General features: G+C 55.0%; 1 protein-coding gene across 5 annotated transcripts in view; it reads left to right on the forward strand.

Moving 5' to 3' along the window:
- Window positions 1-14295: 14295 nt before the first annotated feature.
- The window catches only part of NFATC1 (nuclear factor of activated T cells 1), a 122438-nt gene continuing 116006 nt past the window's right edge, over window positions 14296-20727 (forward strand). For 4 of the 5 annotated variants that reach the window (XM_049900240.1, XM_049900242.1, XM_049900243.1 and 1 more), the window contains exon 1: window positions 14296-14772. In XM_049900240.1, the coding sequence (XP_049756197.1) occupies window positions 14646-14772 (127 nt within the window). In that variant the 5' untranslated portion in view covers window positions 14296-14645. Of the gene's footprint in view, window positions 14773-18806; window positions 18978-20727 lie in introns of those variants that run through there. The other variant, XM_049900241.1, reaches the window with a different exon arrangement.

The raw sequence follows: 20727 nt of genomic DNA on the forward strand, positions 1-20727 counted from the left end.
TGGGGTCAAGGCAGGGGGTCCTGGACTTCACAGTGGATAGTTAGAGCCTGTGAGAGTGAGATGGCACCGTTGGGGGCTGAGAAGCACTAGGTGCAGTAGGGTCATTGCTTGCCATAGCTTTTTTCTTTTTGACAAACCACCCACCTATGAAGTGAACTTAAAACAGTCTTAATCTGTAGATGGAAACCCTGGTGGCGTAGTGGTTAATAGCTATAGCTGCTATCTAAAAGGCCAGGAGTTTGAATCCACCAGGTGCTCCTTGGAAACCCTCTGAGGCAGTTCTCTGTCCCGTAGGGTCACTGAGTAGACTGAGCGGCGATGTGTTTTTTTTGTTTGTTTTTTATCTAGAGTTAGCCTCAGAAAAACTAAAAACCATGACCATTTGGGAATAACACTTGAGTGTGACTTTAAAATACGGAAGTTTGTGTGAGCCTTAAGTTAGCTGAACACTGAATAAGGAGTCACAGTTAGATATTACCTTCCAGAAAACCAAATGTGTGAAAGCGGGGCTGCATTTCTTTGAACCGAAAACAGCCCTAGATGGGGCTTCTGTGGGGGTCCCAGACCACCTGGCCTCTCCCACAATTCCCTCCCCACCCACAGCCTGAAGGACCCAGGGCCACACAGGACTGTGTCACCTATGCCTAGGTGTACAAAGGGGGTCTCTGTGGCAGGCCCCCAAATCCCTACCACCATGTAGGGTTCCCCCATTGCCCAAAACTTTCTGTAGAGGACCCCCACCATCGTCAGTGACATCCCCTCCTCTCCTTTCTGGAGCGAGGGTCACTCCCAAGGCCCCCTCTTCACCCCGCCCCTTCTTTCCACTGCCCCCAGGTGCCCAAGGCCCTCCGAGGCGTAAAGAATATTCCAGAGACCAACAAAGTCCTTAGAGCACAAATGGGGGCTAGGGCTGCTGAGCACTGGTGCTGACGCAGCTGGAGCAGAACCCCCAAACAGCCCTGGGACAGGGGTCACCATGAGTGATAAGAGTAGCTGAAGGTCCCACCTGCCCCCACTCGCCCCCACATACACCTTGCCCCATACCCAGCGCTGGGGGTTGGGGGGTGGTCACCATGCAGTGCACCAGTAGGAGCAGGGTGAAGTTCTTCAGCCTAGTGGTCCCACTGCCCCACTACAGGCACCCCCCACTCACATTCCAAGGGGCCAAGGCCCCACACCCCCAGAAGGGTTGAGGGTCATACGTGGAACAGAGTCCCCCGATGTCTTCCCAAGGTAGGTCACCCCAGGCATGGGCTTATTCCCTCCCCCAAACCAAAAAAAACCAAACCCACTGCTGTGGAGTTGATTCCAACTCATAGCGACCCTATAGGACAGAGTAGAACTGCCCCGTAGAGTTTCCAAGGAGCACCTGGCGGATTCAAACTGCCAACCTCTTTGTTAACAGCCGTAGCACTTAACCACTATGCTACCAGGGTTTTCTATTCCCTCCCCCAGCCCCCTTAAACTTGGTCTTTCCGGCCCCTTCATTCTGGGATGGAGGTCTGGCTCCAGACTCAGGCCTGTATGCAGGCCTTGGAGAGCAGTGTGACCAGCATGCCTCAGAGCTGACCTGAGCCCTGGGCCTGCCCCTCCCCCACCCAAGAAGGGGAACTCCCAGCCCAGGGAGAGCAAGGGGTGTCAAGCCAGGATCAGCATCCTGGGCTCGGCCTCCCTTTCCCACAGAGGACACCCTCCTGGCCCGGCCTCCTCACCCTTCCAAAGGCTCCCTGGACATAGCCCCCTGGGGCCTGTCACCCAGATACCTCCATCAGTTTGTCCCCCTGGGCTGGTGGGGCCTCCCAAGGATACTAGCAGATGCTTAGAAACGGGGGAAAATAGAGAAGCAGGTAGGACCCTCGGTGACTTCTCAGGGTCACATTGAAACTTGAACAATGTTCTCAGGATCACAGTGGACTCTCAGTAGCCGTCAGCAGGGGAGGGTCTCAGGCCAGGTTGGAAGTGCATCCCATGTGACTTTTGGTGGCTGGAATCTGCCCCTCGGGTGGATGTGCTTGCCTGTCTGCTCCCTGACGTGTGATCCCTGCCTCTGGCCTTCGGCCATCCGTGTGAGCCCACTTCCCTACTTCCTGGACGAGAAGCCGCCCCCAGTCCCCTCAAAGCAGAACCTCGGCGAGGACAGCTGGGGGTGTCCGGTGAAGGAAATGAGTGCCCAGGGCACATTGCTCAGTCCGCGGCGCCGCCTGCCCAACCCTACTGGACCCCACCCTCCCTGGCCTGTCTGACCCCCAGTCCCTGGCACGCCTGGCGTCCCTGAGCTCCTTCTGGCTAGGACTGCCCCTCCCACGCCCACACCCGCACCCCCCCACACACACACACACACCTCTGGAGGAACTCCCCTGACAGCCCCACGGGATACCGGCCTGGGTCCCCTCGTGTGGCCGTCCTCCAAGGCCCTGGGGATGGCGTCATGGCCAGCGATCTTCGAGTCTCTCTGCACCAGGGCAGACCTTGGAACAAGACAAGGACTCAGGGGAGAGTTCGTGTGTGAGGACCTGAAAGGCGGTGCCCTACGTGGGGCCGGGGAAACTGAGGCACGGGGAGAGTGAAGGGCTTCCCTCAAAGCTCTCCCTCCCCCTGCTTTAACTCAGACCCGAAGGGGCCGAGCTGCCACTTGCCGGGCTCTGGGCGGGAAGACCCCAGAGCTCTTGGCTCCTGGGCCTGCGGGGAGGGGGCGCTCGCCCGGCACAGTCGCCCGCGGGGGTCTTGTTAATTGACGTCGTTTCCGTCGGGAGCCGATGCAAGTCCAAGAGGTTCCAGAAGGGGGCGCTAGACACTAAGAAATAGGGCCCAGCTCGGCAAACTGCAGTGGTTTATGTCCAGTCTTTAGAGACTGCTGGACACTCACAGTGAGGTGAATTGACACAGTTACCACAACATGTGTTCCATCGTACCAGTGATGGTCAGGATGGTACTGGACCGGCAACCTTCTGTTGTAAATAACAGAGCCGACTTGACGGCAACTAGTAACAACCACCACCCAAGGTGTAAGTGGATTCCTCCTGTGGCTGGCCCTCTGGAAGCAACAGTCACTCTGATGTGAAGGCTCTGCCCTTCCTCGTCCGTGTTCACAGGAACGGGAACCGTGCATCTCCCTCCTCATACTAAGGACATCTTACAGAAGAAGGGGACCCCCATTTGTGGGTTCCCTGCACCTATCAGAGTGACCCCTCAGGAAGAGCAGGCGAGCTCAACATTCACCCCCTCAATGCGCTCTGCTCCCCTCCTCCTCTAGCTCTGGCGCACCATTGTCTCACCCTGTTTATGCCTCAGTACTGGACCCCCCCACCCCTTGAGGCCAGCTTTGAACCCCTTTGAGGTGGGCCCAGAAAGTTCTGCTGCCCAATCAGCCTCCAGTGTCCTCTGGTTTCGCAGCACTGTTTGAAAGGAAGCAGAGAGGCCTTGGAAGGACTGGGGTCTGTTTATGGATTGGTTGGGCCTTAAACATTCACTATCATCTGCAGAATGTTCTAGAATTCATACAGTTTCAGAACTGGATGAGAACTGAGAACCACCATCCCGTTTCCTGACTGTGTTCCAGAGCATTCTTCAGCCACTGCTGCAGCGCTCATCGGCCACTGTTTGGGGCGAGGACTTGCAGCCCCTTCCTCACACTGCAAGGCTGGTGCAGCTGCTGCATGGACGTAGTAATGCCTAGCTCCATGAGAGATAGCATGTATTTTTAAAATCATACCCTGAGATTCTTAAGGAGAATGGCCTGGCCAGTGCCATCTGTGCCAGTACCAACCTCTACAGGTGTGTGGCCGCTCTCGACAGCTCTGTAGGCATTAGACAGTCCTGCCACTGGGTCTCTGAAAATGTCGAAGAGACACGAAAATCAGGAGGCAAGTATTAATTTAGCTAGTAGTAACTCCCAGCATAATGCTTCCTGCTGAAATATCCTGCATTGAAGTCAGCCTTCTATACAGAAAATTAACTTGGGTCAAGAGAGGGTTTGGACCATTGCATTTCAATTATACATCTAACTCTGGCGTCCCTAGGGTGTGATTTTGTCTGCTCTTTCCGTTTGTTTTCCTCTGAAGGGTGGAGCTGTAGTCCCCCCAAAAGTTGTAAACTTAATGCTGCACCGCGAAGTCCCTTAGAGAAAATACTGCCGGCCTCACTGAAGAACAAGTGACCAACACGGTCCCGTCGTCTGCCCAGCACAGTGGCAGGCGTGAGTGCTGGACCCGGAGGCCTCTCGAGGTCCAGGCCTCTCCTGATTTGATGAGACTCATGTTGATGATGGTGGAGCGGGAGGGCTTTAGTCCAGGGGGGCTCATAAGCCCAGTTATGGAAGTCAGACAGATCCGGACTCTGGATAGACTGCTGGCCCTTAGGCCAAGGCTCAGACCCCGTGGGAGGCTCCAGGGGTCCAGTGTGAGGCTTGGCCTTCATGAACACCTGAGTGACCTAGGGACCAGCCATGTACGCCGTGATCCTGGCTATGAATGCCAAGGGACAGAGGGACACTGGAGGGATGAATCCCCTCCCCTCCCTCAGCCCCCACTGACCAGCCTCAAGCACCAGGCCAGGCTCAGCCTAAGTCAGTGGGGTGTGGGGTGGGGACAGCGGACTGGGATCGCTGGCCCTGGGGGTCTTGGAGGCTAGCAGCCTTCTGTCCTGCACCGGGACCTGAACCCCATGTGCTACAGTCACTGGGACCCACGGCCGGGTCATCTCGGAGCAGGGTATGAAGGTAGGTGGGGCGTGGGCTGAGGAAGAGAGGGTGGGTTCTCCGAAACATGCTCCACCTTGGTGGTGGCTCTGCAGCCTCTCTCCACCCCTCCATGTGATGGGGCACGCAGGGTGGGAGGCCTCTTCCTCAGGAATCCTGGAGCCAGCCCCAGGAAAGGGTGTGGGGCCCACACTACCTGTCACTCCCGCCCCCTCCCCCTTCCTGGCCAGGGCTCCCACGGTCCCTGGGTGAGGACCGAGGAGAGCGCTGAGCCCAGCAGAGCCGTGCTCAGGGCTGCACATCCTGCCGGGTTTGAGGGTGGGCATGGGAGCCTCTCGCTCATTTCACTTTGGCAAAGTGCCACTTCCTGTTTCTAGGAAGAAAGGCCTCAGCTAGCTTATAAAAAGGCTCCAACGTCATCAAACGGCTGGAGCGCACCACCATCTTGATGAGTTAAGTGTAATTGAATCAGAAACACATGGATTAGGTTCCCCTTGAAATCCACTTCAGTTTAAAGATTAATGGAAAAGTGCCCGGCAAGACTTGTTTAGAGCTTTATTGAACCAAAGACACTTTAGAAACAGCACAAGATGCTTAGGCACCGTTAAAACAGCCAGGCTCTGCGTCGGGCGAGTGCCACCCCGTCACCAGGGCAGTCAGAAGTAGACAGAGGGCTTTCCCGGTTACCTGGCGAGGCCCATGACGGGCACCCAGTGTGGCACTCTGTGGTCAGGAAAACTGTGCCACGTGAAAAAATGAAAGTAGCTTGGTGTCAAAATAGAAAAAGGAAAAGAGCAGCCTCACTTTCTAAGGCCGGGGGTGAAAGGGCTGGCCTAGCATGCCCCTGAATGAAGTGGGTTGGGGAAACCAACTTGTTTAAAGACACAAGTTGCAAGGCTGCCCTTAGAAAAGAACTTCTCCTCCTCCTCCTCCTCATTATTATTACTTTGTGAGAGGAAAACAATTTTGAGTTCACAGGTGCAAACCCAAAGCCAGAAACAAAAAAAATCATCTGTCCAAGATGGGGCCAACGAGTGCACAGCAGGCTGGAAGAGCATGTCACACACCACCTATTAGACCAGCCTGAGGAAATGGCTTTGGAGCAGGTCCCCTGACTCGCCCCTGGATGGGTGCAGGGCATTTGGCAATGGCCATTACATGCACCGCTAAGTGTCTGAGCACAGAAGCCCTTTGTCTTGGCGTTTGCAAACATTTCTAACTTCCTAAAAGTGCAGTTAAGCACAGGAGAGTTAAGTGTTCATTAGCCTTTTGTTGGCTGAAGACAGTTTCAGGGGCAGAACTGTGGTGGCTGACGTAGGTCAGAGGGGTGGGGGGCCGCGGAGGTCTGGGGGCAGCGTTGGAAGAAGGCTGTGGGGAGTGACGACATGACGTGTGTAGACCTGCCACTTTGTTCAGTTCTCTTTCATTTCGTGACAGTGTCAAGAGGTTGGCCAGAAAGTGTCTTGAAGGTTTCACTTGAAAAACATTTTTCTCCATCAGTCAAATCCCATTGTAAAAAATACATATATCGTTAAGAACTATTCAAGTTGCGTTTCACAGCCTCGTTATTTCAGGCAGCAATCATTTTTTTTTTATCATTTTTTTTTAATTTAGTGTTTCTAAAGGATTACATCCATCTTTTGCAGTTGATTGTGCCAAGATTTGACATTTACGCACAATTTCTAACCAAACATCAAATAGGGAACCATCCAGGTAACTACTGAGCACAGCATTGAAATGTGTTCTGCCAAGATCAACAACCCAGGGAGGTAGAAGTTACATAAAAGACAGTGGAGACTGTCATGCACTTACAGTGTGCCATGGGTTTTCCATGCAACGTCTCAGCTAGTCCCCTCGACGGTCCTATGAGGTGGGCACCCCTGTCATCCCTGTACATGATGAGGAAACTAAGGCACAATGAGGTATGGAGCCCAGGTCCGGGTCAGTCGGGGAGACCTTGAGTCTGAACCTGGTCTGACTCAAGGATCACTGTGCTCGAACATCCTCAGTTTGTTGTTTTCCTTTTGGCCTTGTTTGGGGCATTTTTTCTTGTGCAGAAGTGCTTTTATTTCCTGTGGTTGAATTTTCTTTTTTTTTTTTGCAATCCCCCTTAGTGGACTACCAATCAATAGCAAATGTCGTTTAGGGGTGACTCTTCCCCCCCCCGCCCCATGACCCAGGCTCCTTCCCTTTGAAATCTCACTGTCTGTGATGACATTTCTCTCAGGTGGTCTTGGCCACTCTGTGGCCAGGTATGAACACCTGGCCCAAGGTGGCTCCCTTCTATAGATGTCATTTCTGGAAATCTGGGTTAAGACAGTGTAATTCCAATAAATTTGGTTTGGTCACTTGAACTGAGACACAAATCCTGAGAACTGTGAGGCAGCCCTGTCCCTGAAGACATTGCCCTTTGGAGTGCAGGGGTCTAGGTTCAAATCCAGCCCCTCCTCACTTGAGAAACGTGGTTTGATGTCACTTCCCACCTTGATGGTGATGACGATAGTGTTGATGACTGTCATGATGGTGGTGATGCTGATGGTGATGGTTTTGGTGATGATGATGACAACGATGTCAATAATAAAAGGCTACCATTTATCCAGTATTAATTATAATTATGTATTAATGTATTTAACTAGATTATCTCATTGATCTTTGCGAAAAATCCCTCGAGGTGGCTACCATCATTATCCCCATTTTACAGAAGAGAAAACTGAGATTTTGAGAAATTACGACTTTGTTCAAGATCATACAGTATATAAGGTTAAGGATCAAACAGTTTTATTTGACTCCAAAAGCCTACACCCCTAGGTGGTACTCTACTCACAGCCCCAACTATGAAAGAAGACAGTAACAGTGCCAGGTTCACGCGGCGGTTGTAAGGATTCAATCACCCTGTTAAAATGGTGCGGCGATGGCATCAGACCTCATCTAACTTCACAAGGGGGAGGAGAGAAAATCACCATCATCAGCATCAGCCCAAAGCCAATCCCTACGAGATGAAGGTCAAACCTACATCCACTCTCCAACCTTTTTCCCAGTTCTGACACCAGCTGCCTCCACAGCACTCTCTGCTTCTCTGCTGGGTCTCTCAGCCCTCCTCTCAGCCTCTTGGCCCCTTGGCCCCTGCCCTGCTTGGGCAAGTATTACAGAACTCTTTAGCTCCACCATTAAGTGCCCAAAGGCACCCCACTCTGCCAGTAGGCCTTGACCCAAAGGCACTCACCTCTCTTGCTCGGTGGGTTGGCATGCCCACCATAGCCGCCTAACTCTGTGGGCCAGGAAGCTCACCAGCCATCTGACACTGGTCTTCTGGTTCTGCTGCCACCATTTCTCTGCTGCCACTTCTTGCCATCTCGTGCCATTTCTGGTGTTACAGCTCTCTCTCTGTCTCCTGGGTTTAGGAGGTTCTCAGCACAGGGACCCTGGGCCCAAAGGATGTGTTCCACTCCTGGCTTTTCTTGATAGTAGTGAGGTCCCCACTTAGCTTCTGGAATTGTCTCCCTTTAAGCCTAGCAGGATGGCAAAACTGACCAATTTCCTTGTTAGGGTTCCATACACCTTATTTGCATGGCCCAACCCCCCACAAGGGTTCCATGCACTGTATTTGCATAATTAGCAAGCTGTCCAAACCCCTTGGTGGACCACAAGCACCCAGTCATTTTGTGAGAGTCACAAGACCATGGCTAGAAGGGCCATATATAGTAATTCACTACACCACAGATTCAATGTGTATTAAAGTACCGAGCACAGAACATTTAACATTTTTATTTCTCCTTATGTTAACTACTGCCTTCAAACAACTGGTGCTTGTGCACTATGGCTGCCGCATGGTTGGCCCCCAACTAGACGACACCTGGGAGGTCCGTGTCCTGCAGCTTCATGATGGACATGCACTTAGGAGAGCACTCTGCTCGTGGTTGATCTGAATAGATTATTCTAGAACGAGGGGTCATGCGACCAACATTCGTGGAGGTGGGCTGGCCTCCCACGACATGAGAGGGGTCTCACTGCTCCTTTCACGTGTTGAAAGAGGACAGAGTCTTGGTTAAGTTTATTTTGGCTGCAAGTAACAGACACCCATGTCTCATGAGCATAAGAGAAAAATATGGGGATGTATTATGAGGACATGGGGGGGTGGGGCATAAAACCCAGGACTTGGCCCCTCTCACAGGGACTGAGGCAAAGACTCAGAAAACCCCAGGTTCCTGATGCCAAATCCTCAACCCCTCCGCACCCCCACAGCCCCCACTTCTTTCTCTTAGGGCAGGGGGTGTTGTGAGTCAGAACATTTAACAACTGCTGCACCCGCATGCAGAGTGGCTAAGCTCCCTCCGTTTGGTGGCTGAGGCCTGGAGCCCCCGGGTGGCCAGCTGGGTATGTTGTGAGAGGTCTACTGGGCCCTGAGTTCGGGTCAAAGGGGCTCCAGGCAGTGGCAACATTTCCAAGCCAGTACAGAGTATGTTCAGTACTTTAACACCTGTGCAGCCAGACCAGCCAACACCACCGCCTGTTCTGTTTCCAAGAGAAATCAAGGTAAGAGTGAGACGTTTTCTTGCCTCACATGTAATGCAAGACCCAGGTCTTCGCAGCTTAGCAGTGGTACAGCTTGTCCAACCTCAAGCCTTGCTCTTGCCTTTCTGAACTGAGCATAGATTTATTTTTCATCTGCCTCCAAAGCTGACCCCACCCCATTCTTATGGAGAAAAAATGAATCTGTTCAGCCATGTCTGTCTGTCTCCTAAACTTGGTCCTTGTATCGTCTTGGATCCCTTTAGTTGTGACAAAATTCCAATCAAATTAGATTGAGAAAAAAAGGGGCAGGGGGAGAGGGGAGTGATTGCATTACAAAGTGAGAAACTCCAAGGTAGGCTTCAGTTCCAGCTGAATCCAGGTGCTCACCCACTCACAGAGCTCTGTACTTTCTTCTCCACACTGGCTTATCAGTAGGTTGCCCCAGGTGGATGCCTCACAGCTCACTTTGTTCTCTTTAGTTATCAAAAAGAGTTCAAAATTGTTCATGTTCTAGTTGTAGGTTTCTCTTATTTAAGGATATACTCATTTCACTGCTAAGCGTACCACCCTCCTAAAGTACAGTTAGGACTGGAGTGCAGCTGCCAGGGGTTTGAAACGTGCCCACTGCCTGCTCCGAGAGCTCTTCCCAGGGTGTGTCCTCACTGGGCTGGACACTGAGGGCCTAGGAAACACGAAGGCCTGTCTGGTGGCCAGAACCAAGACCTGCGCTAGGGTGGGGGCTCCTACAACAATCTGCCGGAAGTGTAGAGGGATGGGCAGGCTCGGACTCCTCGAGGCTAAAATTGCACAGCAAATGGTGTGATTGGGATGTATGTTTACAGGCTGATAAAACTAGGACAATCTCCTGAAAATGCTTGTATTCACAATGGACTGACTGAAGGTGAGGAATGGCAACTGTCCATATTAGAGAGCAGAATTTCTTCATTAACTGGCAGCTGGTAGAGATTACACTGGTGCTGGAGCCTCCACCAGCCCTGGGTACCGCTCCTGTGTGGTGTGGTCCTCACCAGGGGGCATCATGGTCTCGTGGGCGGGGGTTGGGGGGACACTGGGGAAAACATTCAGAGCACAGGATGGCAGACAGGCAGAAGCTGACAGACGCTGAGGCGCATTGGCCAGAGGGTTGGAGGAAGAATGCCTGGCTGGCAAGGACAACCAGGGTGTGGGTCCCAAGAGCTTGACACCTGAGGGCATCTGGGGAAACTGGGCTGTTGGGTGAAGGTGAGCCCTGGGGCTGCAGGTCAGCCAGGTATCCTGCCAGCTCTGGGGAAGGAGGCCTGCACAGGAAGAAAGGGGATGGGCATGCCAGGAAAAGGAGACTGTCCCCTGCTTGTAAATAATGATAAAATGTGCAAGCTGTTGGTAAGTGGCCATCACTGATGGAAGTGGGTGTCTCCTCACTTAATCCTCACAGCAGTGACAAGTGCTGACAGCCAGAAGCAGTTACAACTATTACTATTGGCTCCGAGGTGGGACTGGAGCTCAAACTCAGGCTGCCCGAGGCCAGCGGCCCCTCCTTTCACCACCACACCAGGCAGAGGTGAGAAGGCAGGGGCTCTGCATGGTGGGTGGTGCAGCTGGGGTTGCACCTGAGCTGGTTAGCGCCCAGGTGCAGAGCAGCTGGACCTGGGCTGGAGCCAGGAGGCCTGGGAGCCCAGGGCCCCAGCCAGCGAGCAGAGGGGGTCTAAGGAAGGCACAGGGAAGGAGATGGTTGGCTTTCCAGTGAGGAGGTTCCTAGTGAGCACACAGAAAAGGGGCGGGGCGAGCTATCTTGGATTTCATACTGAGCAGTTTGGCCTTGATCTTGATGCCCTGGGCAAATGCCCAGGAGAGGGAAGTTGAATTGATTGATTGATTGATCTGAAGCTGTAGCCATGGTGGTCCTGTGTGTGTGATAGGCTGGTGGATGGAGTATTTGGGCAGCGAGAACAGTGAAGGGGCTTTGCAGAATTCCAGGCACAAGGGGGTGAGTTCAAAAGAGACTTCGCAACTCAAAGTGCAGTGTAAACCAAAATAAATAAATAAATAAATCATTACCATCGAGTTGATTCTGACACACAGTCTAATCGCCAAGCTGTAAATTCACGGGCCTCAAGGACACTTTACAAGGAAAGTCTGAGGGTGAAGACACTGTGTGCAGCCGTAGGGCACCCTCTGTCATATTTACAGAAGTAATATTCACACTAGCTTTTGCACATCTGTTTACTAATTCTGGTTTCTTAATTTAATCCTGGTCTCCACAGCAGGCTAAACACTAATCTCCCCGAATGTGTTGCCTGGTATCTGTGGGACCAGTGCCCCTTCCGGTTGGTGAAAGGTGCTGTCAGGAACAAGGGTGAGCTGGACTTGGTGGATTGAGGGGTGGTAAATTGGATGCAAAGAGCCCTAGTGGCCAAGTGGTTAGGCTGCTAAATGAAAGGTTGTTGGTTTGAACCCAGCATCCACTCTGTGGGAGAAAAGATCTGGTGATCTTCTCCCCTAAAGATTACAGTCTTGGAAACCCTGTGGGGCAGTTCTACACTGTCTTATAAGGTCACCGTGAGTCAGAATCAACTTGATGGCAGCAGGTTTAGTTTTGGAAGTTGGATGCTTAAAGCGCTCCAAATGGGACAGTCCCGAAGTCACTGTTGAGGATTTGGGTCCACTTGGGATAAAATGTTCACATTTAACTCAGAGACACTTAAGTGGCTTTCACTAGCAGGAAGTGAGATCTGGGCTGAGCTGCAACAAGCAGAAACTATAGCCTGCCTGGGGACCCGTAGATGACAGACAGCCCATGGTGGCCTGGTGGGCCCCAGAGAGCCCAGGGTCACCCAGGGCACCAATCTTAGGGAAGCGCGGGGCCAGACCCTCGGGCTCATGACCTGTGCTGAGGGCCCAGGTCCGTGTTTGGGGGACGCCCTGGAGGGCGCCAGGTCTCCATGGCAGTTCTGCTTAAACAGTAAGTTTGGAAAGCGAAGCAGAAGCAACGGGGCTGCCGAGTCTCTGGAAAATGTTGGCCCAGGTGAAAGGCTCTGGCACCCGGAGGGGCTTTTAGAGTCTCTTAGCTTCTATGGGTGTATTTGCCCCAATAATCCACAGAACAACAGTAATCTAAAAATAGTCTTGTTTTCTGTCCTAAGCTTCTTTTAACTTTGTTAGTCATCGCCAATTCTTAAAATAAAATCCGGGAGCGTCTCTCCTAGTAGCAACTATAAACAAACCCCGGGACTCCTCCGGAGGAGGAAGAAACCGAGGAAGGAGGCCGAGGAGGGGCCCTGGGGCCGCAGGGCCGAGACTGGACCGCGGTGGCCAGAGGAGGGACCCGGCCGGCCGGCCTCTAGCTGGACGCACCGCCCCCGGAACTGCGCGCGCCTGGAGCGCGGCCACCGTGGTCCCGGCAACGGCATTAAACAGAGGGAAACAGAGCGGGATTCCGTCACCGAGGGGGGGGGGGGTTGGGAATAAGGGGCGCATTGAGAGCGCGCGGGCAGGAAAGGAGGGGGCCAGTGGGCTGGGCCGGCGCGCACGAGGGAAGGGGAGGGAAGAAAGTGGAGGGGGGAAAGCAGCAGCACTACCCCCCAAGCTCCTGTCCCCAAGGCCAGCGCAGCCCGCTTCCCGTCCGGCCGCGTGGCCTTCGGGTCCCCGCAGGTGATTGAGGGGCGCGGGGCCCAGCCAGGCCTCCCCCAACCTCGGGAGCGACCCCTCCCTCCCCACAGGCCCCCAAGACCCGCTCGGCCCCTCAGTTTGCCTGGGTCCCGCGTTGTAAGGCGCTAGCAGCCACGGGACGGGCTCGCTGGGTCTCCGCCCCGAAGGCGCCTTTGTACGGCCCGCCCCCTTCTGGAAGGGTGGGTGGCGGAAACTCTCCGGCAAAATCCTGGCACCCAGGGGCTGGGGACACCAGTACCTAGGAAAGGCTTTTTAAAGAAGTGGAGGGAAGGGGCGTGGCCCTGGCGCCCCCTGGCGGCGGCATCTGTCTCCCGATGTACCCCCTCCCCGCCCCCGGCCAGCCCGGGCCTCCTCGCGGGGTCTCCTCCACCCCTTGGCTCAGCTCAAACGCGCCCTGGGGGACCCAGACCGCGCCAGCCCAGGTCTCGTGGGAGTAGCGACACCTGAACTCTGCTCTGGCTTCCCCGGACTCCGGCTGGGGACGGCCCCGACGCCATCCTGCCCGGCTCGGTACCTGCGGCGGGAAAGGAGGCTCTCAGCTCTGCCGCGTGGACGCCGCTGGGAAGACCTGCAGACGGTGGGGCGCGAGGGCGCCGCTCCCGCCGAGAAGCTTGATGTCCCCTAACACGTGTCCCTCATGTCCCCGGGTCCCACCGGGGCAGTCGCCGAGCACGCCCCCTCCCCTCGTAAATCCGCGGCTCAGACACGCTTTTACTTTGGGGTTTATTTTAAACCGCGTCGGGGTGTCGTGCAGTGGATTTACGACTTTTGTACCCCAGACGTCTTCCCCGCCCTAACACTCCAACCCCTTCCATCCAACGGCAGCCAGAAAATGTGGTCCTGTCTGGCGCTGGCGGCGCCCGCGGAGATGCGGGAGTTGGAGCGAGGAGGGTGAGGCGGCGAGTCGAGGAAGCAGGGTCCCCGCGCCCCACCAGACCCCGCACTCGGGGCGGGGCCGGGCTGCGCGCTGGCCCCTCGCCCCGCCGCGACACCCGGGCTGCTGGGCTCCGCGGGCCGAGCGCCCTGCCTGCGGGCGGGCCCGAGCGGCCATCTGGTAGCAATTTAGCGGGACGGGAATTTCCTCTCCCGGGCCTGCCAGTGGAAGCTTTTTCCAAATTTCCACCGCGGGGGAAGCCTGCGACTTGACATAATGACTTCAACATGGGGCGTCCTGCACCCCGGCGCCCCCCGCCCCATTCCCGCCGAGCGGGGCTGCTCTCGAGGCGCGCGGGGACCCCGGCGTCCGGGCGCGCTGCCGCCCCCGCGCCTACCGCCGGCCAGCGCGGCGCTCGCGACTCCCCCGGGCCGCGCCGGCCGGGGCGGGAGGGCGTGATGTCACCGCGGGCGGGGGGGGCGGCGGGCGGCGGGAGGCGGGGGAGGTGTTTTCCAGCTTTAAAAAGGCAGGAGCTGAGCGCGGCCCTGCGTCAGAGCGAGACTTGGAGACTCCGCAAACTCCCGGGCAGGGTCGCTGGCGCCGAATCCGAGCGCAGGGGACCGGGAACGGGGAGCGCACCCCTCCGAGGCTCCCGCCGTTCCGCGGGTCACAGGCAGCAGCCGGGCCCAATACGCGCCCCTCAATGACATCCCCGCGGGGGGCGCGGCGCTGAGCCTGGCCCGGGAGCGCTTCCGTCGGGGCGACGCGCGCCACTTTGCCCTGGGAGGACGCGCCCCCGAGGCGGGCACAGCCGGCGGGGAGGCCGCGGGGCGCGGGGCGCGGGGCCCGCTCCTTGTTGGGCTCCTCCTGCTCCTCGCCGCCGCCGCCGCGTGGATGCCAAGTTCGAGTTTTCCAGTCCCTTCCAAGTTTCCACTCGGCCCTACGGCTGCAGCCTGCGGGAGCGGACACACCGCGGGGCCCGCGCAGCCCGCTGTTGGCACCATGAAGTCGGCGGAGGAAGGTAACCCGGTGCGGCCGCTCCTGGCCCGGCCCCGCGCGCCCCCAGCCCCATGCCTGCCCCGCGCCCCGTGCCCGCCGGCCGCCTGGTGACACCGCAGGGTCCCGGGCCTGGACTCAGGCCGGGTGAGCGCGGGGTTGGCGCGGCGCGGACAGGCGCGGAGGGCGCGGCTGCACTGATTGGGAAGCGGTGTCCCCCTGGTGTTTCCCCACAGCAGCCTTGATTTTGAATGCGACTTTTTGCCAATAGGTGTCTCCTCTTCTCTTGTGCTGACTGCACGAACTTGGCCTTCGCTTCTGGAGTCGAAAGGCAGATTCTGGCTGTAGGAAATTCAGCTAAAATAAAATAGATTTGGGGGCCGGGCGAGGGTAGCGCTTTGGGAAGAAGAGTGATTTCTTGGGAAAGAGGCGCCCATGCCGCTGGAGGTCCTGGCGTTCTGCACCTCTCCTGTGTGTTTTGTCTAGGCGCTGCTTTTTCTTTAAAAGCTGTGCTTTGCAAAGTGACTTAAGTTTGTTAAAAAGCCTGGGCGGCTCTGTGTGGCTCGCTATGATGCTTTGTGGTAGAAAGGCAGGACTAAAAGTAACAAGATGCGGCCTCTAATTGAAGTCATTTTGATGTCTTGTAGAATTTAAACTTCCCACCAAAGAAAATGTTTCAGGACTTGAAAAGTGACCTCCAAGTTTCATGCTGCTTCTTTGCATGGGGGAAAAAAAAAAGCGTAACTTTTTGGCCCTGAAATCCTGTGTCTGCTCTTCTCTCCTGGTAAGGGGGGCAGTTGTTAATTACACTATACTTGGGGACCCCTCTGCATGGCAGCCTGACTTACAAGTCAGAGCCCAAAAGCTCCATGTGAACATGCCTTCATCGTGCCTGGCTCTCCACCCCCTCAGAAGAACCGTCACAGAAACAAAAGCAGCCTACCCCGTAGCTGCTGCAGGTGCCATCCGGTAGTGTTATATTTCTGCTACAAGAGGGCAAATGCATGGTGTGAATTGGGAGGTACCTTTCCAAATTTCTTTTCAGCGACTGGATTATTTTGTTTAAATTATTTTGAGAAAGCTAGCAAGCTATTCCTGGCAGTGCATAGGCAGCCCTGTCAGGAGGGCAGACATCCTCTGACAAGCCATGGAGGAAATACTGCTGTCTCCTTGACTGTTCTAGTAAGTAGGATGGCCCCGTGCACATTGGCCTTCAGTCCCCAAGACTGCTGCCTTTGGAAAACTGGCTTGTCTTGAACAAAGACGAACTCAATACCATCAAATCATGTTGATGATCACCGTGCTCCGTGTCTGCCATGCCTTGGGTTGTGAGGTGTTCTGTATATCTTGTATTAAGGGAAGTAGGTGATGCTTTTATGCTTTTTGCCATTTCATCCCAATTTTTAAAAATGTTTAAATCTTAAACATCACATAGCATTTACACGATGAATTCTTACTCTGAGAAAGGTTTTTGGCTGCCATTTTGATTGTAAATCCTTGGATACTTATTTCAAGGTTTTTCTTATCACTGCTTTAAAAAAATAGGTCTTAGTTTCAAAGTTTAGATGTCTTTTTATTGGAACCGTCAGTATTCCATCCTGTAATGAGGAATGTTTTCTTTTACAAAGCAAGGGAAAAATCTGTGGGGATGGTGGTTATTTTTTACATTTCCTGAACAAGAAAATAAGTTTGAAAATGCCTTGGCTAATAGGCAGTCAGCTGGGTGCAATACTGCCCTTTGAATAACCGAATGTGGCTATGCTTTGTGAGGGCTAGCCAGAGAGTCTGATCTCATCCTTTAGGCAAAGGGCACAGGGGGGAAAGGCCAAGGTGTCTCCCTTGCTAGCAGGCCTGGCGAAGGCCAGGTGATTCCCTCCCTCTTGCAGAGAGCCTGGAGCATCGGGGTTGATGCTGGTGAGGGCCTGTGCTTGTTTTTCCCCCGTGGAGAGGCCTGGTAGGTAGTTACCCATTCAGAAGTTGCTCCATACAGAATGCCCCGAGGGTTCCCAGAGTGGCTCAGAACAAAGCCAGCCCTGTTCTCCTTCCATTTACCTTCATGGCATTCTTTCCTAATCCAGATTAGAACACACTGTGGTGCTTGCACCCTGCCTTATCACACCCAACACTCGAGCTTTGTATCCTATTAACATCCTCCGGGAGAAGCCATCCAAGCTAAACATTTCCACCAAGACACAGGTATCCGCTGAATTGGCAACTTAGATCAAGACAAGTGGGGCCGGGCCTGTGCAGGAAGAAGGTATGTTCCACCCAGAGGGGCAGAGGAGCACCCCTCCAAGTGCCTGCTGGGGACCTGAAACTAGGTGGGGAGCCCGGTCAGTCTTAGGATCAAACAGCCTTGTGACCCATGTTCCTTTAAGGCCTGGGTCTGTGGAGACGTGTGCATGCAGAAAAACGTAAACCCACTTTCTTTAGAAGAGTTCAACAAGAAGTTTCAGTCTAAACAGATGATAAGGCCCAAGATCCATGCATAGTTTTTTGGTGGACATGAGAAGGTGGCTGAAGTTAAAAGTCGGAAAAGAAAGAAAATGAAATGGTATGGCTTCTCCACAGAAACCAGAGCTTCCATTTGCCTGAAGGTCAGCAAAAAGCAAACTAAAAACAACCCTCCAACATACATCTCAAACTATTATTAGCAAATAAATCAGGCCAAACTGAACTATAGTTTATCATTGGAGAAAACCAGCCATTTGACAAGGGTCACTGAGAGAGGAGTCCGGGAGGCATCACGTGATTGGCGGGTTATCTGCTTCTGGAAAAAGCAATACCCGCAGGGCCAGAGGGCCTCTAGGGCGGAAAGGAGGACACTTTCTGATGAGCAGCAGAGTTGGAAACATTAAGATTTGTACAGCCTTGTACCTCCCTCATGCATTGGGGATGCTCAACTTCTTATAAAGTCACCTTCGCCACCCCTCTTGGTATTCCAGATGTTGGTTTTTATGCGGCGCCAAGATTCTGAAGCAGTGAGGACAGCTGGGAGACAAACTAAACGGAAAGAAATGGTCCTGGGCTGGCCGAGCACAGCTTCTAACAGTGTACCCGCCATGCAGCCAGCAGCCCCGTGGCCTGGCTAGAAAACCCAAAGAAGGAAGGGCAGGTTACTTGTGTGTGTCTGTGTTAACCCGTGTTTTTAGGCAGTTGGGGACTAATGTGAACGGCATTACAAAAAGACCAAGGGTCACCACAAGTGAACATCGGTCCGTAAGTAAAAAGCCAGAGGCAAAACGGAGGGCTGCTGTTTGCCAGCCAGCCCTGAGTAAACTAACAATTTGTAAGCAACAGCACTACTTGAGCCAAGAGAGAAAATCCGAATCCTAGGGAAAGCCTTCCATTTTCCTGGCACTTTCTGATAATATCTTTAGCAATGGGGGCTGGAAAATGTGTTCCCCAGCTTATTGCTTGAAACACGAAGGTCTTCCATAACTAGCCAGAAAGCAGCCTGTCTTAGTCGCTTTGTGCTGAAATTCAGCTCCTGCGTCCCTGACCTGGGTGCAAGTTGTAGGTTGCTGCAACAACTGAGGGGTGGGAAAGAACTTACTCCTAGAAGAGAAAGGGGCCCTGGGTTTTTAAAAATATTTTTAGACCAAATTCAGTCGCCTTGAGTGCGGTGTTGGCCCTGTGGTCGTGAATCAGTGGAGGCCGCGAATCCGGTCCCTGGCTCGGGCACGGATATTTCCCCTGGGAGCGCGAGGCTGCGGGCGAGCTCCCGCGGAAACAGACCCCGTAGAGTCTGCAGGGCGGAAGGCCCGACCCGGCCCACGGCGCTGCGGGGATGGAGGGCGGCGGGGCCGGGGTCTGCGGCCTCTTCCCGTGCCGCCGGCCCTGCGCGGCCTCGGACCCCGAGCGCAGGGCCGGGACCCCTCGGTCGCGGGGGTCGCGCGTCGCGGGCCAGGCAGAGCGGGCGCCCCCGGGGACTTTACTGCAAACTCGGAAGCGGGCGGCGGCGCGTGTTTATACAACCCGGAAACGCCGGGGGGCGGGGGGGTGCGCGAGTCGGGAGGGGGCGGGGGCGGGGCCGCGGGCGGGGTGGGGGCCGGGAGGAGGCGGGAGGCGCCGGAGTCACGTTACGCCCGGAGCGGGCGCCGCGGCCGCCCGACCCACAGGTGCCCGTCCGGCCCGACATGACGGGGCTGGGGCCGGACCAGGAGTTCGACTTCGAGTTCCTCTTTGAGTTCGACCAGAGCGACGAGGGCGCCGCCGCTGCAGCCGGAGGTGGGCTGGGCGCGGGGGCGGGGGGCGCGGGCCGGGGACTCTGGCGGCAGAGTCGCAGGGTCCCCGCGGCCGGGTCCCAGGTCCGGGCGCCGCCGGCGGAGGGAAATGCGTCGTTCAGCGGGCGGGAGAGGGCCGCCGCTCCGTCAGGTGTGTGGACCCCGCGCCCCAACACCTTGTCCAGGCTCCCAGATCAGGCACTTGGAGGAGGGGCCGGCCAGTCCCGGCGAGGCAGAGGGACGGGTTGTTCAAGGGGAAGCGAGTGTCCGAGGCACGGGGCTCGGAAACTGGGACCTGGGCACAGATGGTCAACGGCGTTGCCAGACGTGCTTAGCCGCGGGGACGGCAGCTCCTGCCACTGGGCCGGATCCTGCCTGGCCCGCCTGGCCCGGGGGCCAGAACCGCGGGCCGCCGGGTTCCCGCAGCCTGTAACCGGAGACCACCTGCAAGGACGGAAAACCGGTACAGCTCTGCCTGCCTATTGCCTCCTGAAGAGAAGAGACTAAGGGGCTGAGCTTTCAAGTTTGGATCAAAATGCACGAAAGGAGAGCCTCTTCTTTCATTTTCTCTTTTCTCTGTCAAAAATAAAGATTCCAGTTAAGCAGATAAGCAGGCCATAGATAAACTAAAGAACCTTCAGAGTGGACCCCTGATGGCCCCTAAGCTATTGGATGACAGTAACCCACTTGCAGGTCTCAGTGCCATCTGTGGCTCCAGGGCTGGGCCCTGGGCTGTCCTGAATAACCGGCCACCCAGAGCCCTTCTCCACCACCTCCCTCTCCATTCAAGTGACAAGCATCCACCATTGTGGATGGGGGATGAAGGGGTGGAGACTTGGTGCTGGTAGTTGGCAAAGACAAACCATGCGTGATTATGAGTGTATAATATTTTCCGTATCATTCAGGATTCTTCTTTGCAAAAGTGTAATGTTCATCTTTTAAGATTAGATGTTCTAGCCGGGCCGACATGACCGGATCTTCATTACGCACCATCTCTGACTGGCTGCCTCACTCAGTTCCCTTTTCTGTGGACTGGCTGAGGTCAGCTGGAGCGAAGGCTGGCCAGGACAGGAGAGAGCTGGGACTGGAAGTGGAAGAGGCTGGCCCATGGAGGCACTTTTTACTTTCTTAGTTTGAATTATGCTGGTCTGTGATACTGGGCATAGTTTTGTAAGTTCTTTCTGGAGTTCTCTTTAATTCCCTTGCTCTTTGCATCAGTGTGTTTCATCAGAAGAGGTTTCTACCAGCACTCGACCGCCTTTTCAGTTCATTAGTAAGCATCACTAGTAAGAGTAGTAATGTGGGAACACGGACCCCACTTCTGACCTCTGGTATGGGATAGGAATGGGCTGTTGAGGAGTGCTTTCTGCCTGTGTCACAGAAAACTCTTTGCACATGTTGCTGATCTTTGGTCACCCCTCAGCCACTCCCATCCTTAAGGATGATATCTCAGCCAGAGACCACACAGACCTTTGTGAAGGTGATTCTCACTGTCTCCGGGGCCCTGCACCTCCCGGTGCCCCTACTTGCGTGGTCACTCAGCACAAACAGCTAATGATGAACCCCTGCCTGACCATGCGCCTGGTTTCGTTGGGGTCCCATGGTTTCACACCCAGTTTGAAGGAGTGGGGCTCACTGGCATCAGCTAGTGAGACTCTGGTTAGCTTAGGCCTCCTCACCCCCTGATGATTCGAGGGTCTGGATGACCCCTAGGGAAGCCTCCCCTTGCCCTCTGGTATGCACCCAAATATGGT

Source organism: Elephas maximus, chromosome 11, assembly GCF_024166365.1.
Source record: "Elephas maximus indicus isolate mEleMax1 chromosome 11, mEleMax1 primary haplotype, whole genome shotgun sequence".
In the NCBI taxonomy this organism is placed as follows: Eukaryota; Metazoa; Chordata; class Mammalia; order Proboscidea; family Elephantidae; genus Elephas; species Elephas maximus.